Below are 23,281 nucleotides of genomic sequence, written 5' to 3'. Positions count from 1 at the left end.
ACAAAAAATAATCTACAACCATTGTGTTTGAATAATTTACAGTGTGAAATAACACACTGCAGGCAGATATTATTTCATAATTACAAGGAGCAGTGGAAAATGGAAATGCTAAATGAACCTTAATTGAGAAGTTATGCTCAGTTTAACGATGATTTTTCCACAGAAATTTACAGTGGGAGGAAAAAGTAAGTACACATTTTGGAATTGCTCACATTTCTGCCTAAATTGGTTACTACATGTGGTCTGGTCTTTATTAAAGTCATAAGAATGATTAAACATTGTCTGCTTAAACTAATACCAACCAAACATTTACATTTGATGTAAACATTGACAGGAGAGTGTGGAATAAGTAAGTACACCCCCTGTATCTCGCTGAACTACAGTTTTGTAAAGAGGAATGGTCCAATATTCATCCTGATCGTTGTGTCTAATCTGCAACTACAGGAAAGCAGTTATTGCTAAAAAAGAAGGATCAGCAGATATTTAATACAGGGGTTCAAAGGCCCCGACCTTCTGATCATGAGACCCCGAACCCAACATCAGAGAGTTTATGTGAGCAAAACGCCGGAGCTGCGGGAGGAGCTCGACCAACAGCTCCACTGTCGCCCCAATAGTCCATTGAACATTGACTTAAGAACAGTTTTTTTTTTTTTTGAAGCTGAAAGTAATAATCCTGATATCTTTTGGTTGGCAGAAGGTGATATGTTGAGTTGGCATGTCCAGTCAATAAAGGACTTTTAACTAAGTCAGAGTGCCTCAGATCATTTTTTTTCCTCTGCTCATGTTGAGTTGGTTGTTTAGAAAGGACATTTGTTGCATGGCAAAATATGTGGAGAAAGCATGGACACTGAGACTGAAAGCTTTGTATCCAGATTCTTGATTGCGATGAAATATTTCTTATATCGAACATAATTTGATATGTCATTTTCCCAAGTATGTTTATAGTGTCATAAAAGCCCACATGGGATGGGCACATGTGTGTACACTTAAATATATATAGATACATAGATAGATTCATTCGGTCGGTCGGCCAGTCAGTCCAGTCAGTCCAGTCAGTCAAGTCCAGTCAGTCAAGTCCAGTCAAGTCCAGTCAGCCCAGTCCTGTCAGTCACTAAAAAGTGAATTGATCAATAAATGTGGGTTAACCAGAAAGATCATGTTCAAATACGTTACATAGCTAGGCCCTCGTAAAACTCACTCCAACAGGATTTAACCCAAAACATTCACAGTAGGCTTAAGAACAAGAACATTTAGGAAAGTTTAGAGAAAAGGGGCACAGAATTTCATAAAAAGAACATCTGTGTTGCAGCCAGTGACGTGGGAAACATTTACCGGGGTCAAGGGAAGCACACATTCAATTCAACACCATCAAATTCTGTTAGCAAACATAACCCAATCTATGAAAAAGCCAAAGTCAAAAAGAGGATGGTTCTACAAATGGAAAACGATCACACATCTCAAAATCCACAATGGACGACTTTAGTAAGGAAGAATGGGCAAAAAGTCGATGAAACCAGAATTGAAAGACTCTTGGTTGTATAGAAAAGCGTTTCTATGCCCAAACTTTCATCTCGCCATCTTTATGACCACAGGCGGTGGCTAAACTTGTATTCTTTTGGATTGTTTGGTATTCTCTTATAAAGTACAGAATATCAGCCATTCTGAATGTGCAGCGCTGCTCTCACCTGGGCGCGCTGACCCCCAGGCTGAGCACTGGGGCATGGATCGGGGTGAAGGCCAGTTCCTGCAAGGGCCCCTCGTCTGGAGCCAGGAGAGATCCGGGGGCCAGGTCAGCCTCCAGGTGGGCCATGGAGCTCATCTCGGAGAACGCCTGGAGATATGGAGGAGAAAATAGATCAGCAAAAGGACAAAGGCGGAGAAGGCGGACGAAACAGAAGTGTTTAATCCAACTTCACCAGAGGACATTCTAAATATTTGGGAGGCACGTGGATTTGAACAGAAATTGATGTGCAGATCTTATAAGGCGTGAATGCACCAGAATTTAATTAATACAGATATCGAGAGGCAGCAGTTGAGGCTGCCCACATTTCATCATCACCAACTTCCTCTTATTATGGTTTGAAAACGATAATACTCAGGTACCCCAGCTCGTGCATCCACTTAAATGATTAAATGAAGGCATTAAATTTCCATGGAAACCAGTCAAACCAGTCTTGTCTCTGGCCTATCTCACTGTCCTCCACACAGCGCCCCACCGGTAGTTGGTGATTATGCGTACCATTTCTGGTTGACCTTTGCCTTGTACCTTGGGCCAGCTCATGACAGTGACAATAAGCCTGTGTTACGGACCTGGAGACATTAAATTATTAGCATCAAAATCGCACCAAATGCCTCTACTTGGACGTCTGTGCGTTTTAATTCGGACGTGTAGATGTGTCTTGGAAGGAGTGCTGTTATGGACCAGCCCCTCTGTGCTAACTGTGATGTCCTCTGGTTCTTTAACGATACACCCCTGGTCCACTCCAAAGTCTTGCCCAGTGTTTGAAATCCAACCCACCTAAAACGCTTGAACGGAGGACGATTATTTTTGTTTTAGCATGGGCGGCTAGTGGCTAAAGGCTAGGATACAATGCTACGATCGGCATGTCCACGGAAGAACGGAAGAACACCGTTTACAGGGACTGGCCAAGAAGAACTGACGCTCCAACAAGGACTGGACGTTCTGCGATCTTAGCCCGTCTGCTGAGGGACTCCCATCAGCCCTGGGTCTCTACAGCCTGTCACGAATAATGTATTGATCGTCTGAAATTGGAACAACATAACCACCTCTACTACATCATAGAGACACAAGTGAAAGAGGGAATCTTCATGTCAAGCAGCAGCTGTGGTTTGAAATGCCTTTCCCGAGCCCAGCAATCCGATCAGAGGAATAATACGCTTCAATAAACTTATGAAAACACGAGCATGGGCGAAATAAAGGACGGACTGGATTGCAGGGGATTTTATCATGTCATGAGGCTGGACAGACTACGCACTCAAACATCTTTGTTGAGATCTTACTCAACAGAACAATATTTGGACTGTACGGTGAGTCAGAAATATAGTAGTATTTATCTTATTTTAGCTGATGGAAAAGCACCGCGGCTCTTTTCTCCACTTGTTATATCATCTCTAGCTAATGTCAATCTCTGTTCCCCGTAAACGCGGTATATTTCAAAGCCAGTATCGGTGTCCGCATTAGAACGACCCTCGATTGCACAGTCAGTTTTGGCATACTGTAAGTGTGGCGTGAAAGTGTTATTCCTAGAAGAACTTTAATCCTCTTCACAACACTCTTCAATAGCTTCTGTCTGAATGGAAATATAAAACGCCACCGGGCTTTGTCCTTACAAAGCCTGAATACAGAGACATTCCTCAACCAGGGAGAGCATTGTGTCTCCAGAAGCACAGATCTGAAATCCTCTCACTCTGCTCGACAAAGGCGTTAAGAGTCTCACTTCAGTTTGAAAAATAGCCTTGAAACACTCAGCAAGACACTAACGTTTCAACCGAGAACAACCAGATAGATGGCAGTGCGACGCGTGAGGGGTGGACTGGGATAACAATGAAACAGAACAACTTTTACAGTATACTTTTGTAAGGAGACGGCATTATTCTTCAGAACATGTGGAGGCTCGTGTAGGGAAATGTTCTCAGCTGTTAGCCTCTACAATCTTTTTCCTCCGAGCATGGATTATGTCATCAAAACCGCAGAGTATGCTGGGATTAGTGGTACATTCGACAAAAATAGGCCACTGGAGTTTTCATATGTAAAGAGCTATACGAAGAATTGGATTGTACATCGTGCTGGATGTGTCTACTGTTATGGACACAGGAGACTTACTTACTATAAGTAAGTAACTATACTTTTTATATTTGGGTTCTCTTTGCTCTCTATTTTACATTGTAGTAAAGGTACTGAGAGTCACCAACTGGACTGGGTCAGAGATTAAAGAGGAGCTCAACATCTAACTCCGCTCTAGGGATGTCATGATTATTCTGAGGAAAAATGGTGCGATTTTACAATTATTCTCGATTTTCAAAATTAGGAAGAAAATACAGAGAATTTCTCTAAACCTTTATAGTACTGTCTAAATCAAATGTGTCATGGTCAAGTCCCGTGGGCCATATGCTCCCGCGAGATGATTTAATAATAATTAAAGAATTCCACACGTGTCCAGCAGAGGACACTGAGATATTAAGAGATCAGGACATAAACAGCATACTACAGCCATGTGGACAGTCTACCCCAGGGCGGCTGTTGCTACAATAGTAACTTACTGCCATCGAGTGTAGAGTGAATGAATAATGACTTTATATAGCACTTTGAGAAACATATGACACAGGCTGACAAAGCACAACAAGTTGTATCCAGGAAGGTCGAGTACCTCTGTCTGGATATATGAACTACTGATGTACATGTTTTCTAAAAGTTTATTTGTTTATTTATTTTGGAATCCCCATTAGCTTCCACCATGGTGGTTGCTAGTCTTCCTGGGGTTCCGATTAAAAAAGAAAATGGCCAGTGAGACATTACAATGAATAAATATACAGTGTTTTCACAACAATTTTAGCAGAGTATAAAAATGAAAAATCACAATAGTTCATCGATAGAATTATAACGTGATTCTGTCAATTATGGCATTAAAAACAACAAATACAATTAGAAATGCAGTAAACATTCAAAGCATATTGAAAATGCATTATTTCATTAAGCATTTTACTATTTTCTTAAAAGATTGTGCTGTTGGGAGCTCCCTGAGCTCTTTTGGCAGCTCATTCCATAGTGCATTGGCTCTGTATGAAACAGATTTCTTTAAAAAATTAGTCCTAGGACGAGGTAGGACCAAGTCCGCTCCACAGGCCTGACGCGTGCCATGTGAGTGAGTTTGGTTGACATATTTGAATTTTTCAAACAAACATTGAGGTTGACCAGTCAGAATGGTTTTCTTTAGAAATAACAAAAGGTTGTGTTGTATTTTAATTTGGAGCAAAGGCCACGACAGCATGTGCTGCATATCAGTGATCCTTTTTCTGTATGGACATCCCAGCACGAGGAGGGCAGCTTTATTTTGCATGACCTGGAGTCGTGATGAGTCAGTTTCGTTCATAGCAGACCACACGATAGAGTAATATTCAAGGTGGGATAAAACCAGGGATTGTACCACCATTTTCCTCACAGCCAGGGTCATAAAGGAGGAGCCCCTTCTGATCACTGCTATGCCTTTGCCCATTTTGCGAATTATTTAATTAATATGTGGGGTCATGATCATGATAGATTGTGATCCAGCACAACGCCGAGAAGTTTCATCTGATTGGTTTGCTCCAGATCAGAGTTTCTCGCTCTTAATGCCAGCTGAGGGATGTTATGTCGTCGCTGCTTGCCACTAATTAACATTGATCTTGTTTTGGAGACACTTAAAATCATGTTGTTGTTTGCAACCCAATCTACAATGATGTCCATCTCCTTATTCAATACATTTGATATTTCATTAACATTTGAATTAGAATAAAACATTGTAGAAACATTGTAGATTGTTCTAAGACATAGGGCAAATCATTTGTGTAAATTGAATAAAGGAGCGGGCCGAGACAGCTGCCCTGAGGTAGACCACAACGGATATCAGAGCGTACAGACAAGGATCCATTATAGAAGACATGTTGGCTTCTGTTAGTTAAATAATCTTTGAGAAAATACAAGGATCTTGTGGACAGCTTATATCATTTCAGTTTTTTAATAAGTAAATCATGATTTATCAGGTCAAAAGCGGCGCTGAAATCCAAAAACAGAACACCGACCGAGCTGCCATGGTCTAATTCATGGTACCAGTTATCCACCATATGGACCAGCGCGGAGGCTGTGGAATGCCCTGGTGTGTATGCATGCTGAAATTTGGTTAGCATATGATTGTCAATGAAATATTTTTCAATCTGCTCACACACTATTGTCTCCAACATTTTTCCTAAGACAGGTAGTATGCTTATGGGCCTGCTGTTGGGTCCATTAAAAATACTGTTTTTATTTTCAGGTATGGGGATGATTTTAGATACTTTCCACTGAGAAGGAAAAACACCACCTTCTAAACTTCTGTTAAATATGTGCCATAGTGGTTTAGATACTTCTGTTAAATATGTGGCATAGTGGTTTAGATACATGTTTGACAGCTAGTTTCTAGAATCTGCTGTCAACATTGTCCAAGCCAGTGCTCCCATTGTCAGGCAGAGCGTTAAGATCTTCACAGTTACAGTTGATAAGTCAAACGAAAATGATTTATCTCCCACAATAACATCATCTCCGGCACTCATTTTAGATTTTAATAGTCTTATTTTTTCATCGTAGTATGAGCTAAAAGGATTAGCTATGTCCACTGGTTTTGCAGTAAATCCTTGGTCAGTTTCGATTTGTATTGGCCTGGAGATTGTGTCTCGTTTAGCCAGACTATTAAACGTCTTCCAGATCATTTTGCTGTCATTACTGGCACCCTTGAATTTATTCTGATAATATTGTTTCCTCTTGAGATTGTTTTGCGTAACTACACTGCGTTCCAAATCATTATGCAAATTGGATTTTTGTGTCAAAAAGGTAAAAAAAAAAGCAATAATAATGAAACTCATGGATGGTATCGTGTTTTGGGGTTCTATGAATCACTGACATTAATCTCAGAGACCTGGGATAATTAGTTTTCAGGTTAAGCCCAGTTAAGGGAAAAACTACTAAAAGGGTGTTCCACTTTATTATGCAGATCGTCATTTTCAAGCAATATGGGAAAGAAAAAGGGTCTTTCTGCTGATGAAAAGTGTGAAATAGTTGAATGCCTTGGTCTAGGTATGAAAACCTTCGATATTTCATGAAAGATTAAGCTTAATCATCAAACAGATAAGAGATTTGTGGATGATTCAGACACACAAGGGTTTGTGCAGATAATGGCACAATATGGACGGTTTCTGCCAGACAAACACATCAGATTAAGAGAACAGATGCCACAAAGCAGCATACAGGTATTTGAAGTGGCTGGTCCCTCTGGAGTCTCCCGAACATCAAGGTGTAGGACCCTCCAGAGGCTGCAGATGTGCATAAACCTTCTCTCCGGCCTCCCCTAAACTGTTCATTGAAGCTGATGAACAGAAACAGCTGCAGTGGCTCAGAAATACATGAAGACTCATTTTCAAACAGTCTTGTTCACTGATGAGGCCGTGTGACCCTGGATGGTCAGATGGATGGAGTAGTGGATGGTTGGTGAATGACCACAATGTCCCAACAAGGCTGTGACGTCAGTAAGGAGGGGGCGGAGTCATGTTTTGTCCCAGAATCATGGTGAGAGAGCAGGTCGGCCCCTTTAGGCCCTTTTAGGGTCCCTGAAGGTGTGAAAATGACCTTTGAAAAATATGTGGAGTTTCTGACTGACCACTGTCTTCTATGCTACAAAATGAAGAGCCGTGCTTTCCCTAAAAAAATCATCTTCATCATGACAACGCACCATGTCATACTGTAAAGAAAACCTCTGCATCACTGGCTGCTATGGGCATAAAAGGAGAGAAACTCATGATGTGGACCCCCTCCTCCCCTGACCTCAACCCTACTGAGAACCTTTGGAGCCTCAACAAAAAAAAACATCTATGAGGGTGGGAGGCAGTTTTCATCCAAACAGCAGCTCTGGGAGGCTATTCTAACATCCTGCATAGAAATCCAAGCAGAAACTCTCCAAAAACTCTCAAGTTTAATGGATTTAAGAATTTTGAAGCTGCTATCACACAAGGGCTCCTAGGTTAAAGGGGGCCTATTATGCAAAATCGACTTTTTCAAGCTTTACATCATGTTATTAAGTCATTCCCTCATTAAAACCATGCCTGAAGTGTTGCCTTGGCACATTCACGTATTTTCGAGTAATCTGTAGAAACTCTGATGGCGGCCATTTTAGGGATAAAACGCCTGATTCCTTCAGGAAACGCCCTCGACCTCCAGGATACGCCTCCGACCTTTCGTCACCAGCCGAGTAACCAACCACTGCTCCTCAGCAGAACCCCCTCCCTGCAGTGTCTAGCCCTAAGATGTAAACAGAGTCATCATGGAGGATTAGCTTCATGTGTTGTGAACCGGAGCCACAGTAGACTTTTACAAAGACACACATCAGTGTTTCTGTTACCTAAACACCCAGGATTAAAACCGGTGACAGGAACACTTATTTCAGTGTCTGGTTCTGCGCTGGGCCTTGATGATGCACAGAGCCTCCGGAGAAAGCTAATGCTAAGCTAAACCTCGAGTCATCACGTGAAAACGAGAAATATGCACAAATAAAGTCAATAAAACCACCACACACATAAAGAACCGTTTAACAATGATCACACACGGAGCCAGGCTTGTTGATTTGGAAGTTTATTGCTCACATTTCATCTACAATGGGTCATAGCCGAGTGGTTTTCTCCCGGAGCTAACAAGCTCGCCGCGACAAGCTAACGGGAAAATTCACTGAATACAAGCAGATTATGCATTGAAAACGTCACTAAACAGGCAACTGCTTGAAGCAGCCTTTATGATGATCACACACTGAGCCGGGCTTGTTGATTTCGTAGTTTATTGCTCACATTTCATCTACAGTGAGTCGTAGCCGAGTGGTTTTCTCCCGGAGCTAACAAGCTAGCCGCGATAAGCTAACGGGAAAATTCACTGAATACAAGCAGCATATTATGCATTGAAAACGTCACTAAAACAGGCAACTGCTTGAAGCAGCCTTTATGATGATCACACACGGAGCCTGGCTTGTTGATTGTGTAGTTTATTGCTCACATTTCATCTACAGTGTGTCGTAGCAGAGTGGTTTCTCCTGGAGCTAAGGCACTATTAGCCGCGACAAGCTAACAACCTTCACCTTCACAACATTCATTGAAAACAGGCAGCATATTATGCACAAATAACGTCAATAAAGCCGGCAACTACTCGAAGCAGCCTTTACGATGAGCACACAATGAGCCTGGCTTTACACATTTGTGGTTTATTACAGACTTTTCATCAACAATGAGCTGTAGTCGATTATAACAAGCTAACGGGGTAACCTCGAAAAACCATTGTCCACCTGCGGAGATAATGTCCGTCTTTGAATCGTATGGGCTCCTGCAGATCCTGGTGTCGTCCATGGGGGTATAGTTAGAGATCCATAGGGCATGGCAGTAGCAAAGAGAGAGCCTCCAAACAGCAGTTATTTTTCAGGCAAGAGCCCCTTCCAAGCGTCCGGTGTGGAAGGTTCGTTTCCAAATAATATCCTGTGTGGCCATTGTTCACAAAGTGATAAACAGTAGGTCCTTTCCAACAATAAAAATTAAAATGCACCGATCGTAGTTTCAATACTGTCGAGACAACGAGCGCAGTGTTGACAGCGTGTAGAGGGGGCGTGTCGGAAAGGGTCAGAGGTTCTTAAAGAGACAGAGGCCTATTTCAAGTCATTTGCTACCTCCATTTTGAAAGAGCAATTTTATACAAGGCAGTTATTCTAATTTACTGCATTGACAGACCAACAGAAGGTTTCGTCATCATTGTAGTGTGCTATAGACTGGTGCTATGTGGCTGAAAAAAGCATAATACCCCCTCTTTAAAATATAACTTGACCTGTTAATATTTTTTTGATTGAAATAGCTTTTGATTTCAGTAAATATGACCTCCTAATGCTACAAATACAACAAATGAGCATTTTCAGTTAATTACGAGCTTTAAAATGTGTTGAAACGATGAGTTGCATAATAATTTGGAACAGTGGATTTTGAGGTTTTTACTATATTTATTTTTGAAAAAAATACTGTTATCACTAGGAATTTTTTTCCACCACATTTAAATGATCCTCTACCAGTTAAAGACTTGAAAATTATGCTGACTCTCATTTGAGTTCACAATTTAGAAAATCTTAGAAAAATGTCATTTGCATAATAATTTGGAACGCAGTGTATGCAGTTTCTCAAAGTGTAAGCCATTATTTTTGAGGCCACAGTCCTTTACAATATATGCGGCCCGCGACCCGCCATGGGGGCTGACTTCGACACCCCTGGGAATGTTCACAAAAAAACCCCAAGGCATTATATGTACATTTCTATATTCACCGCGTTGTTCCAATTGAAATCTCACTATAATTAGCCTAAACAACTTTTTCAGCTGATTTCCATGTCCTGCCTCGCACAGTTTCACTTTCGTTTTGACCGCGATACGAACACATGGTTCTTTTGGGACTCTTCCTTTGGATAAGATTTGCTCTCAGCACATTAGATTATTGAACCTGCCTGTGTTTGGAGGTGGATTTAACGCTGGACGCTGCATCTTTAGCCTTTACCAGTGAGTGTGCACCGGTTAGCCACAGATACACATGCGCTATGGCTCAGAAGACGTGACAGCGCCTTACGGTTAACTTACCGTGAGCTTTTTTGGAATTGGGATTTTGGAAGGTGGGAATTGAACCCAGAGCTTCTAGCTGTGAGGAATGAGCACTAGCCGCTGCACCGCTGCACCACTGACACGTACCCACTACATTGCACTGTTTTCCACAATAATAAATGGATTCCGAATATTACAAGATTGACTTGACATTATCTCGCTAACCCCAATGAGGCAAATTGAAGTACAGGGAGGATGATAGATACAGACGGCATCGCTGGAATCTCCCATATATGGTCATGTTTGAAAACAGTTAAGGGGGAAAACAATTTGGAGAAAAATCTAAACTTTCTTTAATTATTCAAAAACTACTGTAACAAATGCTGAATTATGAATATAGTTTTCTACTAAATAAAGATACAAATACATGGAGAGGAGCAAAGTGGTTCAACAGCCCATAAATACATAAATAATGGAGAATGCTAACCTGATGCTACATGTTAGCATCGGACTAATGCTAACGGTTAGCTAGCACTAGCTACAACTGCCGTTTTTTTCTCTTCTACTGAACAATCTGCTGTGAGAAAACATCCATATGGACCCGATTTACACTTCACTTTACTTATGTTTTATAAATAAGTTGATATTCCACCAGAAAATGGCTAAAACAAGTGTAAAGTTGTGTTTCTCTAAAGATTCTATTTTCCCCCTCGGCAAAGCCACGCCCCCTTCTATGACGAGATGCCGTCTGTATCTATAAGTTTATTGACAGATCGATATAGCAATGCATAAACATTTCTTTTTGATTGTACAAGTGAGACACTAGCTTTGGTAGATCAACTTGCGGAATGTTCCACGAGGCATATGCGCTGACCTGCTGTCCTCAAAAGCTCCACATTGCTAGCACCTTGTCCACATGTTTTCGTCAGCACAATCCACATCCTGTCCTTCCAATGCGGCTGCTCATCTGGCCTCTGTGCACCTCTCATCCCTTCTCTCATTCTAATTTGTTGGAGGCTACTTGCTTTGCTATCCGGACCTTAACGTGACGAAATAATATCTGACCAAGCCATTTGACGTGTGCATTTATCACTTCCTTACCCCTTTGACCCACTCCGTGTTTGTGGGAAATGTGAAAGTAAGAGTGCAGAGGTGCTTTCAGTGCGGGGGTAGAAGGCAACGGCTAAAAGAGTGACTGAAGCTGAATAAATAACCGTTTTTTTTTTCAGAAAGTGCCAGGTGGCAACCCAATAAAACTCACTTACTCTTTTCAAAATCATTTGTACAGTTGATTTACATACCATGAAATAACACTAAGTAAAGACCGTTGGCTAAATATTGATGTAAAGGCGTAAGTTATGATAATTTCCTTTCATCTCAGTATTTACACTGTGAGGTGAAGTACAAAGCAAACAAGTACACAGCCACGGGCCCAAACAACAACTATGCCCCTTCTGTTCTTCTTCTATTTGAGAGTAAAATAAGGAAGCCCGAAGAGGCAACATAGATCCGTCTGCCTTGAAAGAGAACAAAAGCTGCAAACCGAAACCCAAAGAATAATGCACCAAACAGGGAGAATCCTCCACCCTCACCTGCATTTCAAACGCGAGCAGTAAAACCTGTCCAAAAACACAGAAAGACTGTGTCCAGCAGTGCAAGTGCTCGTCTCCAACTCCACCATGTGGTGCAGAGGACGAGCACATAAGTCAGAACTTCAACCCCAAAAATACGACCATTTTCAACCAAACGTCAAGGGGATGATTAGTTTTAGACACATTTGCTACGACCCATGACTCAAACAGACCACCACAAAAAATATAGACGTCTTATATTTAGTACAAAATGTGTTATAGTATTAGCTATGAACAAAAATAGAATGTTGAGGCGCATGATTCACTGAGCAATCCGGTGGTGACGTACTGGGAGCTGGAGAGAGAGGACAAACAAATTAGGTATGGCCTTTTACACCCTCAGGTACACCCGCCCCGGTGCCCCCGATAAGTCGTCACATTTGTTTTTGACTAGAATCCATGTATGAAATAACCTTGAAAAGTCGCTGTATCGGACTGTTGTAGTGAAGAGGGAGCTGAGTCGAGGAGCTCAGTTACCTGGGAGGAGCTCGGAGTAGAGTCGCTGCTCCTTCACGTCGAAAAGAGCCAGGTGAGGAGGCTAGGGCATCTGTTTCTGGTGTTCCAGGCATGTCCTATTGGGACAAGGCCTCGTGGAAGACCCAGGACATTCTGGAGGGACTATGTCTCCAACTGGCCTGGTGTCGCCTCGGGGTCCCCCCAGAAATTAACAGGAGGTGTGTGTGGATCAAAAAGTCTGGGCATCTCTGCTGAGACTGCTGCCTCCACAACCAGGCCCCGGATAAAGCGGAAGAAAATGGATGGATGGATAGACATTTAGTAACTTTGGTAAATTTGCAAATTCGAGCAGTATCCAGCGCTAAACGATGTCCAATGCAACCTCCACCACCCCCGCCTTCCGCAGTAGATCTGGGGAAAGCATGGAGAGAGGGCGACACCACAACATCGCAATGGCACAAGGTGGCACATCTAGCAATGCAATGTAAATCACTATTGCAATATTGAGGGAAAAATAATTGTAAATTAGATTATTTTCCAAAATTGTTCAGCCCTAGCCACAAACACAACAAATGTATGCGTTTATCTAAACACTGATATACGAAGGAAAGAGAGAGAAAATGGTTAAATAAAAGCACAGCAAGAACTTTTGAGCACAAATGTGTGTACAACTGACAGGAAATGCCCAGAAACTGTGTGCAAAATCTGCAACTGAGAGTGTTTTTTTTGTAAGTGACTATACAGCTCTATACTTCTATACTTGAGCTGTCTGCCTTTTTCATCCCCGGCCACATAGCACCAGCCTACAGACACATCATTGCGCTTTTGATCCGACAAAATATGTACAAAAAAAAGAAGAATCCCTGACATATTTGGCTGGCATCCGTAAGTGCTGGCATCCTCCGTGTCAGGCTGAAGGTTAAGCGGGTGTGCGCGCGAGGTGAGAGCGCGGGGCGTGCGTTTAACCCGCCGCGCGTCGCCCGGGCAGATTGTTGTCAGCTCTTATCTGATCAAAGCGCCGGCTCTTGGCACATGGAAGAGCCTGCTCCCCCTAACAAGTGCATGGTCTAAGCACTCTTCAAATACTCGCGCACGGGAAAAAAACAAGCGCTCGGAGCGGCTCGGGGATGGCCTATTTTAGAAGGAGGAAGAAAATGTGCTTTCGGAGGCTGGATTGGCTTTATTCTGTCCGCCGCGTTGCCGGCCGGGGGGGGGGTGGATAAAGGAGCGGGACTTTAGGAAGTGTAAATCATCAGGAGCTATTTGAGCAGCGTTGGGAAGAAAGCCTGCGAGCCTTAGCGTGCAGAGTCGGCTGTTTTCGCAACAAATGTGGAGGGAAAACAAGGCCGGCGTGTGGCGAGCTAATCTGATAGTAAAACTGCTGGGGGAATTTCTAGAAACAGCATCGTAGAGTCAACTGCCCATTCAGTTGTGGAGTTAGTGCGGAGAATCTGCTCTGGATAGTCATAGAGGCGCAGTTGGTAGAGCGGGTCGTCTCATGATCAGAAGGTCGGGGGTTCGAATCCAAGACACTTCACCCTCCTGTCCTCCTGTGTGTGTGTACATTAGTGTGTGAACGAGAGTGTGAATGGGTGACTGGGTCCTTGCTATAAAGCACTTTGGGCCTAATGAAGGTAGAAAAGCTCTATAAAATCTTCTTCCGGTTCTGGTGGCAGCCGCTGGAGTAGCTGCTGCTGGCTCGTGCTTTTTTCTCTATTTTTGATTGGATTTCAAATCTCACTGACTTTTACAACTGGCCAACATCCCCCCAAAACTACTCCGGAATAAGTAACTGGATATAACGTGTGTGTTGAATCAACCGGCTGGATACGACTCGCGGCAAGCGGCTATGTGAGTAGCTTCAAGACAGTGGCACTGACTGTGTACATCTGCGAAAAGACAATTTTCTCACTTGAGAGAAACGCAAACAACTTGAAATGCCGCCGAAGAAAGCCAACGATGAATTGGAAGAGATCAAAACATCCCTTAACTTCATGAACGCTGAGACTAAAAAAGTCTCAGCTCAACATGAAGAACTGGAAGAGATCAAAACTTCTCTTAACTTCAAAGTCTCAGCACAACAATCTACTATAGTGGACCTGATGAATGAGCTGAAAGAATTGAGGAAAGAAAATCAAGAAAAGGACAAAAAAAATAGTAGCTTTGGAAAACCGAGGATTTAGAGCAGTACACCCGAATAAATGATCTGATCATTACGGGCTTGGATGTGAAGCCGCGGACCTACGCCAGGGCTGCGGCCACCAATACAGTACAGACAGACGAGGACCTGCAGTCTGTGGAGCAGCAAGTGATCCGTTTCATGACAAGTAAAGGAATCGAATTGGAAAGTATGAACATTGAGGCCCTTCCACCCGCGCAGAGACGGACTGAAACCAAGTATAACTCTAAGATTTGCAAACAGGAAGCATAAAATTGCATTGCTTGGGTGATTGGGTGATTAATAATGGTGAATGGGGGTAGGCACTCATAAGCTCTACTTCAGCCTACTCCTTTTGAGCATAATTGTGATGAAATGTTTAAATAACTGTACACATATGAATGTAAACAGCTCAAATAAACAGCTCAATCAATCAATCTTCATTTGGTAAGTGTTTCTGCAGCAAGTAAAAATATGATTGATGGTCAATGTTGAGACCACTGGACAACAGGCTAATTCTCCAGCTAAGTGCACAGTACCCCTGATTAGCCTAGCAGCGCTGCACTGCGGTCGTCCCACACATTTGCCCATGACATGAGCTGATTGACTGTGACTGTACTGTGTTTCGTATTTATTCCAGCTAATGGTGGTTCACAGTGGAACACAAACAGAGATCAAGCTTTTGCAGAGCAAGAAAATAATTAACAGGAATAATAGTTTCCAATTAGTATATTTGTATAAACACCACAACGACCTTCTTTGTAGAGGTGGGTAGATCAGTCCAAGTATTTACCCAAGTAAGAGTAACAGCCGTGTTTAAATAAAGGATTTTGTTTTCCTTTTTTATCAACAAGTCTGTTTTATGCAATTCTGCTGCATGTGCCCCGTCCAAAGTCTTCATGAGACTCAGACGAACTCTCTTTTTCTTGTTTAGCGTCAAAGAGTAACATGAATTTGAAAAAAAAAAATCTGTGTTTCTGTACAATGTGAATATGATTTCAAACTGAGTCCGTCTTTAAGACACAAAGCCCCCAGATTTAGGTCCAGTCCTCGTGCTTCACAGCTAGAAGGGTCCTGGGTTGACGCCATTGTGGGTTGTGTCTCTGAGGGGAACAACCTGGAGCACCGGTCGGATAAAATGGACTTTGTGGACTGGTGTGAGCGCAACCACCTGGGACGAAGGAGATGGTGATGGACTTCAGTTCGGAGTGAGCAGGACTTTGCTCAGGACTTTTTATGACTCTGTGGTCGCCTCTGCTCTCCACTACGCTGCCGTGTGCTGGGCCCCGGACAGCACAGAGCGGGACAAGAACAGACTAAACAAGCTGGTCAGGAGGGCCAGCTCCGTCCTGGGCTGCCCCCTGGACTCTGTGGAGGAGGTGAGGGACAGGAGGGTGTTAGCCAAGCTCACCTCCATCATGGAGAACACCTCCCACCCACTGCACGGGACTGTAGAGGAGCTGAGCAGCTCTTTCAGTGGCAGACTGAGACACCCTCAGTGCAAGAAGGAGCAGGTCCTTCATCCCCACTGCTGTCAGACTGCACAACAAGTTGTCAGTGATACAAGCATAGATCCCACTTGAAATCAAATTATCTTATTAATTTGAAATGATTTACTGTATGTTTCTCTTGAAATTATACAAAATAATCTGAATTCAGAAAAAATGTGCTTGTTCCATTGGCAAAGACATTTTATCTGATTAAAGACCAGACCAAATCTATACTCAAATTTAAGATATCTCTTAATTCAAGTGATTGGTTATTCCTTTTCCACTGCTTTATCCTTCTCAGACGGCTTCCCCCAAGCCTGAGCCCACCTTTACCCACGGAGACCCAGGCAGTCTCATCCTGCATTAGTATAGGGCCACTTTAACTGTCCATGACCGAAAGCTGATGTTTATTGCTCTTTCATTCAAAGCATTTTAATCTTTAACGATGATGCCACTCGGAAAAAGATCTTGCAAAGAACTGACCACAGCCAGTAAGCTGTTTGGTCCTTCTACAGAACCTGGAGCAGACCTACAAGGAGCGAGTCATTAGGAAAGCAAACAGCATCTTGTTGGACCGCACATATCCTGCCCTCTGGCGCAAGGTACTGTTCCCTTGGCATTGAAGCTCTCTTTTATATCTGAATCCATAAAGCTGTGGAGCAGTATCCAGGCTCATCCATGTGAAGCTGTGAGTGTAAAAGTATGGTGTCTTTCTATGAAGTGCACATGCTGTTGGCAAAAGTGCTGCTGACCAATTTTCCCTCTGGGGAGGAATAAAGCTTCTATCTACCCATCCTCTCTTTCTCCCACTGTGATACTCTTTCCTTTTTTTAAAATCTACATCCCTGTTAAGCCACATTTTGTAATAACACTGCATTATTGAATAACATTTTTACCTCACTGTGTAAAGCACGGGGAAATACTTCATGATTCATTAATAAACGCCTAAAGAGATGTCCTAGAAGGCTCGTGTTTGGTTGTAGGGTCCGTCGGTTTGGATGTGTTGTCTTATAGGATCTACACCGACTAAACAATAAAGCCATCACTACAAAATGCAGTTCTATACCCCCCCCCTCCTTCTCCGTGGACAATAACGTTGCGGCGGCTGACAGCCCCAGTCACTCTTGCGACTTAATGAGTGGTTTTACGCTCCAACTAAACATTTACCTCCATGTCGACAGTAATTATGAGGCAGAGCAAAGCGGAGGCCTGTGATTGAAACGTACACGAGCCACTCGAGCCCAGAGCGAGCTGTCACCGCCGCCGAAGCGCAATCGGGCCGACGGGAGCTTTCAGACGACGTCACTCACATCCCCAGCGCTGACGGGAGAGTTTAGACAGAGGACTTGTCTGGTGATTCATCTGTTCTTTGTTTTTGCGGGCTTGTAATGGACACATCCTGTTAAACTAGCTCGTCGGGGCTACGTGGTGCACAGGGCCTTTCATTCATGCAGGCTGGCGTTCTGTCTGCTGTCTTTCCAAGAGCGGAAAATGCCTGACCCGCACCTGCTGATGTCATGAAGTGGTAGTCCTCAGTGTTTTTAAAGCTAGGGTTTGCATGACAGATATCTGGAAAGTGTTTTGCAGAAACGCCTAACGAAACTTCCAGTGCTGTAAAGTTGAATCGCTGCTTCTCTTTGAGTGCGTCATAGAAGGGGGCGTGGCTTTGCCGAGGGGGAAAATAGAATCTTTTGGGAAACGCAATTTTCCACTATTTTTAGCACTTTTCTGGTTGAATATGATCTTATTTGCCACACATAAAGAAGGTCAAGTGTAAATGGGCGCCATGGGGGTGACGGTGGCGCAGACGGCAGAGCGGGTCGTCTCGTGATCGGAAGGTCGGGGGTTCGAATCCCACCTCCTGAAAGTGCACACTGTCGTTGTGTCCCACATTGCATTCACTGGACTAAAATGCGCATTTCGAAGTGTCTGCGTGCATTGGTGTATGAATGGGTGAGTGGATCCTTGCTGTAAAGCGCTTTGAGTGCCTAATGTAGGTGGAAAGGCGCTAAATAACTTGAGACCATTTACCAAAAACGGCAGTTGTAGCAAGCTAGCCGTTAGCATTAGCGCATTTGTCAATTTTCATTTTGGAGATTTCTTACAAAAACTGCATTTCTCCAATGGAGTTGTACTGGCCCTGCCCTCCATCTGACATTATGACATGACATTCTAAATCGTGAATGCCACCTATTAAAGGTCCACCCTCTTGTCCACAGTGTGAGAACCACTGATTCAAAACCAACTGAGACCTGCATCTGACAGACTCTATTTTTATCAGAGAATTGAGATTTAGCCGTATGGCAAATAAACCGTGCACATTCAAAGAACTGGGGAACAGTTACTGAAACTAACTGCACACATCAGAGCCACAGGAATCCCTATCTGGCTGTCCTCTGCTACTGACAACGAGGAGATTGTTTAAATCAGTGTGTGGTCGATGGAGCCACGTGTCCGTGTTTGGTTTTAGCGCAAGAATGCGCTGCCTACAAAACAATTACAACACAGACTGAGATACATGGCCCTCTGCAACTTTTGTATAGGAAGAACCAGCTCTGCATGGGGCCACCGCAGGAGTAGATAAATGGTCATACGAAGAGAGAGAGCAAACTTTAACAGTGTTGAAAAAGTAACTAGCGTTAGACTAAAAGAGCATGCTAAAACTACATTACTCCTTACATTCCAAAAGTAATTTGAGTACTCTGACTACTCTACTCTAATAACCAGTGCATTAGTTAGCAGCTGCTCCGCCCGTCTCCTTCTAAACCAATGACATGCTCAGTTGTGTCGTCAGAGCGAAACGGAAGCGCTCGACGTCTGTAATGTAATGTTTTCATTCTATGCTTACGGCCTGATTTAATTTGTAAAACAACCTTTTCATTATTTCTGTTGTAAGAAAGAATAAAACATTTTGTTTTAAAAGGGTCAGCGCTGCCACTGCGGACAAAACAAACGCACCCCTGAGCGTCTGAACAGATGTCATGTTTGCACTGGAAGCTGTGAAGGAGCTCTTTCTAACCTACTCTGGACACCTTTTCTTTTTTCTTACCTAACGACAACGTCAGAGAAAATCGCTTTTGGTTACGAGGACAGACTTTATTCAACCAAGAGGCCACTCGCTAGAAGCTGGAATTTAGTTACGGGATTCAGCAACTATCACCAAAACAGAGTTTTCCTGTGACTGTCTCTGATGGATGTTTGGTGAATCTTCACCAGAATCAAAGTGGATTCACTTTTATAACCAACGCAAGTCCCATAATGTAAACAGCGATGGACCAGAGCGGTGAGTAAATCAAAACGCGTGCTAGCTTGTGTGTGTTAGTGTGTGTGTTAGCTTGTGTGTGTTAGCTTGTGTGTGTTAGCGTGTGTGTGTTAGCTTGTGTGTGTTAGCGTGTGTGTGTTAGCATGTGTGTGTTCGCGTGTGTGTTAGCTTGTGTGTGCTAGCGTGTGTGTTAGCTTGTGTGTGTTAGCGTGTGTGTTAGCTTGTGTGTATTAGCTTGTGTGTATTAGCTTGTGTGTGTTAGCTTATGTGTGCTAGCGTGTGTGCTAGTCATTTATGAAGCTGTGTTGCAGATAGCAACTCCTTATAACTGCATTGTTAAGTAACTTCACTTTTTGCTGTGTATTTTCTACTACGGTAAAGTTGAATGAGTGGAGAGAGGGGGCGGAGTTAACTGAATCGAAGCGTTGTGTCTTCCGGGTTTGAAAAATACCTCCAGGAAAAAATGTATCACAAAAATGAGTGCTCCATAGAGGTAGTGGTACAATATCTTATATAAATGCCAATACTTTACTTTGGAATGGCTAAAATAGCAGGATACAGATCCTTTAAAGCTTTTTTGCTTCCACTACTGCAGGTTTGAGTATCCGATATCAACCGATACAAAAAGACTTTCTTAAAAGTGTCTTTCTCTGAGTGAAGAAGTGAATGGTCCTTTTTTTTCCAGTGTCAGATCAATAAAGTCTGATCTTTTGTTGAAAACAGATCAATGATTAGCCCAATTATATTTATTAATAAACTAAAGGAACAAACATTACAAAAGGATCACCGGAATTTTCTACTAATTATCCTTGGGGATAATAGGCCTTAGGTTACATTCATTCAGACACCTCATGACATCAGCAGGTGGAACAGAGCCTTTTGAGTAAACATAATGAAAATGAAACTCAACACTCCGGTTCCGTTATATTTTTGGTGGATTTGAGGCTTTACCACGTGGCGGCTCCTCCTTGAACCGCTCCCTCCTGATTGTTCTTGTGTGTTATTATGAGTGGTCTATAGGAGCAGAGGCTGATGCACTCCGACAGCTCCTCACAGTCACACACCAAACTGAATCAGGCCTATTTTAAAGCCATTGTGAGTGTGGTGGTACAGTTATCTACACTGGCTGGATTAGATGACTCACAGCTTAAGCTGCGTGTGGATGAAGCATGAAATATGGCGGGGGGGGGGGGGGGGGGGGGGGGGGGGCGGGGGCTTGGTGTATTGCTCAGAGCTGGGGCAAGACAGTGGAGAGACACCAGAGGCTATTGTGTACATGTGATACGGCTTCTGGAGTGAGGAAGTGACCACTGGGCTCTGGGCTGCAGTCGTGATAGCGGTTAATACATTTGTAAGACAATATTGCTTTCATCCACATTCTAAGTGGGCAACTGTGCATTGATATTACTCCAAATCAGGTTACGTACAACAGATGATACACTGTCTTCTATTTGAATTCAAATGATAAAAGGGTAGTAAATATAGATTTTAAACTTGCATTGACGGTTTATAGGAACATAGCCTACAGTGGGAGGAAAAAGTGAGTACACAAATCAGGGGTTGAAGCAAAACCTTTTCAACTAACTGAAAAAAATGTTCAACAGTGATCAAATGACTCTGATCAAACGTTTACAGTGGGAGGAAAAAGTAAGTACACTGTGGCATTTGTTGCATTTTTGCCTAAATTGGTCACTAAATGTGGTCCGATCTTTATTAAAATCACATGAATGATTAAACAGTGTCTGCTTGAACTACTACCACCCACACATTTACATTTAATCATAATTGTATTGGCCACAACATGTAAACATACACAGGACAGCGTGGAATAAGTAAGTACACCGCCTGAATCTCGCTGAACTGCAGCAGTTTTGTAAAGAAGGATCAGCCAGTTATTTAAAACAAGGGTGTACTTACTTATTACAGGCTGTTGTGAATGTCTGTGGTTTTTCTGCAAAATATCTTCATAAACTTAGGAATTATTTTTTCTTTTGATGATAGCACATTGTCCAGGCCCTGAGGCAACAAAACAGCCCCACACCATGATTCTCCTGCTCCAGACTTCACAGTGAGGAGAGGGTTTGGATGTTGGTGCTGTTCCATTTTTCCTCCACACATGACACCACATCGCATTGTCTTCTTAAATCAGGGTTTCAAGTCAAATGTAATGCTTTAAAGATTTGATTACTATAATCACAGATAATCTGTGTAGGCCTATATTTCATTTCTTGAAAGTTGCAAACCTTCAGTGAAACAGAGGAACGAGGGGACATTTTGGAATTCAAAAGCAAATTGGACAAAACTAGTATTATTGGAGTTAGGCCTATAGAAATCTTTTCACAGCGCCCTGGGTTGTAGTATGAATTAAGTTTGTATTGGTCTTTATTTGGAAGAGACAGCGCAAAGAAATAGGCCTGATGCAATGGGACGAACAGGACATCAATTATGAACGAGATAAATAGCCTTGCGTGGTCACAGGGTGATAATAACGCGATAAAAGGGAAATGTGTGTGTGCCACTGTTTACTCTGACATGTGGCAGCACAAGTGGGCGTGTGCTGGTATGAGAGCGTTTTCCTGCTCTGCTCACCTCAGGAAAGTGTTGAAGAAAAGAGTGTGTCCATTGTACAGTGTCCTTGGGTGTTCTGAAAGGCGCTTTTAATAAAATGTATTATTATTTTTATTATAAAAGATCCTGAAGATCACAGTGCTCATTCAGAAACTGTCTCTCTGCGTACACAATAATAAAAGTGGTATCAAAGCTGGATATTCATTTGAGCGTTTTGTATAGAGCAGCCCCTCCTCCTTCAGATCTGAACCCTAAACTTAAACTAGAGCTAAAAGTGCTCACTTAAGCCCTGAATAAAGTTCTAAACTAAGTACATCCATAGTCAAAATGTAAGATCTGATTATAGCTGGACCAGATCAAAAGGAGCAGACGTCTAGATAGAAATTGGAGAATTTGCAAGTGTGGCTTACGTCGTTATGGGTTTTTCTAAGGCCAATGCCAATTTTGGGGTGTTTTTAATGGTCTATGTCGATATGCACTGCTGATATTTTCAGCCGATTTTTCCAAATGTCTTGTCTGTAATCATGTGTATGATTCTCTTAAACTTTAACATATGTCAGTGTTGATCTGTGACATTATATTGAGACATTAAGACAAAAATCAGCAAATTCCAAAACAAAAAATGATGAGTTTCTATCTCTTATGGTTCTGAAAATGTAAGCAAAAGTCTGCAGCATAAAATATATACAATCCGAGGTGCAAACCTGTGATTGATTTTCATCGTGATGTTTTTCAGCTCCTGTGAGGTCTAAGAAGTTGTGGGAGGGTTCATGCTAAAGCTCTGGCTGTGCTCTTTCCATTGAAAAGTCTCTATCACGTTCGGTTTTATCAGAGATATCGGCCTTTTATCGATAGAAAATACACAAATCTCCACCCAATATATCAGCCAGCCGATACTGTATATCGGTTGACCTCTTGCTAACATTAGCTTAGCAGCCCATTCTTTTCTATGGCTTAGCTTAGCCTAGCACCTTCCATCTGTTTACATGTATCGGTTAGCATTGGACATTAAAGGAGCAGGCCACACTTCTTCCATACTGAGATATGTTCTTACCTGAGCTTAGACGAGTTGATACGTACCTGTCTGGTCTTTGTGCCCTTGGAAGAGCTTGGTCGCTTTTACCTTCACCCCATTTGGAGCTATAGGAATACACTGGGAGAGGCCAAATGCTAACAACATCTTTGGTCTTTGTGCGTGACTGAGAGCACACATAAAGCCCAGACAGGTACGTATTAACTCGTCTAAACTCAGGTAAGAACATATCTCAGTATGGAAAAACGGTGGCCTGTTCCTTTAAGCCAATTCAATAGTATAGCTACATGTTCACTGTTTGTACGTGGCTCGTGAATACTTTTGGAGGC

The 23,281-nt window shown here is 42.7% G+C and overlaps 1 protein-coding gene across 1 annotated transcript in view; it reads right to left on the bottom strand.

The window, feature by feature from the left end:
* The window catches only part of nphp4 (nephronophthisis 4), a gene marked incomplete at its 3' end in the record, with an annotated part of 350,376 nt that overhangs the window by 151,626 nt on the left and 175,469 nt on the right, over nt 1-23,281 (bottom strand). Inside the window, exon 13 of the mRNA XM_079557985.1 lies at nt 1,686-1,831. Within this exon, the coding sequence (XP_079414111.1) occupies nt 1,686-1,831 (146 nt within the window). The remainder of the gene's footprint in view (nt 1-1,685; nt 1,832-23,281) is intronic.

This window comes from Gobius niger (assembly GCF_951799975.1).
Source record: "Gobius niger genome assembly, chromosome: 6".
NCBI classification, from domain to species: Eukaryota; Metazoa; Chordata; class Actinopteri; order Gobiiformes; family Gobiidae; genus Gobius; species Gobius niger.
Note: the sequence above shows the minus strand (reverse complement) of the source record. Positions and strands in the feature narration are given on the sequence as shown.